This window comes from Orycteropus afer, unplaced genomic scaffold (genome assembly GCF_000298275.1).
Source record: "Orycteropus afer afer isolate SDZICR_OR568_19922 unplaced genomic scaffold, OryAfe1.0 scaffold00101, whole genome shotgun sequence".
NCBI lineage: Eukaryota > Metazoa > Chordata > Mammalia > Tubulidentata > Orycteropodidae > Orycteropus > Orycteropus afer.
In genome coordinates this window covers 8,849,096-8,852,128 of record NW_006921688.1, presented here as the reverse complement: position 1 = coordinate 8,852,128, position 3,033 = coordinate 8,849,096, and the positions used below count along the sequence as shown (strand labels likewise).

At 35.9% G+C, this 3,033-nt stretch overlaps 1 protein-coding gene across 1 annotated transcript in view; it reads right to left on the bottom strand.

Moving 5' to 3' along the window:
• Positions 1–2,618, bottom strand: part of LOC103199001 (vasoactive intestinal peptide) — a 5,210-nt gene extending 2,592 nt beyond the window's left edge. The window contains exons 1-2 of the mRNA XM_007943214.1: positions 2,512–2,618; positions 677–799 (exon numbers count right to left, since the gene is read on the bottom strand). Of these exons, the coding sequence (XP_007941405.1) occupies positions 677–799; positions 2,512–2,618 (230 nt within the window). The remainder of the gene's footprint in view (positions 1–676; positions 800–2,511) is intronic.
• Positions 2,619–3,033: the final 415 nt, after the last annotated feature.

Here is a 3,033-nt window from a genome sequence, read left to right as displayed (position 1 = left end):
AAACAAAAGTATAAGCATGAAGAAAATACCCTGACTTTTTTTTTTTTTTATAATTCTTATTTCTTCTGCCATATTGTGTGGAACAAAAATCTCTTAATATACAGAGGGTCTCAGGGATATTGTCCATCCTTTTCATGAAGGTGAGACACCTTTTGTACTTTGTCCTCACCACAGAGCTACTGTGTTTTTGAATACTGCTCTGGACAAATAGCTCTAGGAATAAACAGCTAGCTATTAGAAACCTTTTCCTTCATTGAAATGAATTTCTTCCATTAGAATCTACTTCATTGTGGAATACTTACTGCTATGGCGTTACCAAACTTGGAACAATCTGTGTTGCTGAAATTCTGCAACAGAATGTAAGTGAATGAAAGAAAAATACACTGAGCCTAAGGCTAGTGGAACAGGGAATAATTCAATAAGGTTTTGCCTTTTCTGGGACTGCCTTTAGACATATTCCTATACTAAGCAAATAATTTACCAAAAAAATTGAGGATACTTGAAATTATTGACTTGATACAACCTTTCTACAGTAATGTACAGTCAATGGAGCTGCAGTCAATCAGGTGAATAAAACAAAGACGTAGAAGCCTATAGCAATATGCTAAGGAAATAGCTTCGGAGTGAGACAAAACTAAAACATTTATATTTAAAAAACAAAACTTAATAAATTCACCTGGACACATCGTAATAGGGTGTGTCATTTTCAGCTAATGCGTTTTGCAAGACATCATTCTCTGCGTTTAATGAGACTTGCTCAGGTTCATTTGCTCCTTCAAATGGTATTCTGTCACCCAACCTAGTAGGGAAAAATAGAAGTATAATCCATCCTTTCCTAGAAGATAATGCTTCTAATTCTATGACAATTTGAAATAAGAAACTCAACACCTTGGGAAGTATCACTCATTTATAATATATGGATAGCATAATTGGCCTCTGTGGTTTATAAGCACATAAAGTTTAAAATTTTTGATTATATAACAAAGATGTCAAGAAACTTATACTAGCTAGATGAATCAAATATAAGAGCTACTTTGCCCAATCCTATCTGAGTGTTAAGGAACATACACTTCTTTGATAACGTCTTCACTTTGCAAAGTCAAAAAATTTTACCAGTAATTTTTTTTTATGCAAAATAGGAAGTTGGAATTTTGTTTAATGTGGCGTAGTGCCTAAGGCATTTGACTGCTAACCAGGAGGCTGGCAGTTCAAACCCACCAACCACTCCTCGGAAGGAAAGTTGGGCAATCTACTTCAGTAGCGATACTGCCTGGGAAACCCAAGGAGGGGTCATTATGAGTCAGATCCGACTCGATGGCAGTGCATTGCATTTGCGTATTCAAAATTAAGAATCAGAGCCATTTGTGCATGTGTTGACTGTAGTATCACTTGTTCCAAACATCAAGAACTGAGCATGAATTTTTTTTTTCTGTTTTTTCTCTCTAGGTCCCTCAACTTTGCTTTAGAGCTTCATCTTAGCCAGCTACATTTCCGTTTATTGTTTAAGTCAGAAGAATCTATTCATCCATGCATCATTACTCAAACTCCATAAATTTTGTGGGATGTTGTGATTTCTAGTCTTGTGTATTGATGAAATGTTAATAAGGAATGTATGGTGCTCTACTAGGAGACTAAGAACAGTCATACATAAGGAATACAACCACTACTTGTGGAGCACACATATTTGAACACCAGTACTCTATTTAAATGATGCATTTGTGTGTGTTGACACCATTGAGATAAACTTCCATGAATGTGTCAGCTCCTGGGCACTTGTGTATCTTTTGATGATGTCATGGTCAGTAATAAGCTGTCTTAGTAGTCAATGCACCTTTCAACATTTTTGTGGTTGTTCATCTGCTGTGACATAACCATTCAGATAGAAACATTCAATTTGGTTATCAAAGCAAGAACTTTAAGCTGGTTTCACAGAAAACCCTAACATCTAAAATATTATTCACTCAAGTGAACCTATTCTATCTTGAGCCGAGAATTAAGAACAGGCAAACAAATTATTATTTTTCTCTTATATATGGTGGTGTCTGTAAACTAGAAGGAAAAATCAAGCTAATGTAGTTTTCATTCATTGGTTGTTTAGTAGAAATGTATTTTATCTCAGATAAAGTTTTATGAGTTATGTTTTATTAATTTAAAATATGCAATACAACATATAGGTCAGTGGAATTAGTAATTTATAGTTAAAAGCAAGTAATTATAATTTATTCATTGGAAGTTGTCTCAGTAAATCATTTATCCCACAATTTTCAAATGTTGTCCACCTCATCCATAAACTAATCACCAGCATTGTCCCCAGTGCTCTGAGGGTGAATTCTAGGACTTGAAATAATCCCATTGACCTGATGCTGAAAAACTTTTGCTCAACAAATCAACCAAGAGATGCAAATAAACAATATATAATTTTAAAATTTGAGTTGTAAAAAATGATATGCAGGAGATTTCCATGCATCTGAGAAAGGAGTGTCTAAGTATCTGAATTGAAATAGTACTCACCTCAGAGAAGGGGGTGCTCCAAAAAGAGGCCAGGCCAGTGTGTGTGTGAAGAGGACACTGCAAAGTGTCAGGAGCACTAGAAGCTGGGGCTTGCTTCTGGTTTCCATCTCAGGGCCTCTAAAGGGAGAGAACACAGCAACTCGTCTGGCCTTGGTGCCACTAGCAAGATGGCCCTGAATGTCTAGCAATGATTTCTCAAGCCCCCAGGTGAGTTTGGAGGAAGTAATTCTCATACTGTAGAAAGAGTTAAACTGCAATATGGTTAATGTGTAAAACAAGATTTCTTTCAATGACGGGCACTGGAATAAAAATTGAGGTCGCCTGTATCTGCTGCCTATTTCTCAGTTGGCATATAACTGGCCCGACTCTATATTGAAGGCCATATTATATTTTTACATTACTGGAAATTTCCCTGGGGACAACTTGTTATAACAGGGTTGTAACATCCAAGTTAGTGTCTTTTCTGACTATGGAAACAGCTTCAAGAAAATCATTTCTCCTATTTTTATGCTTTTTATATCT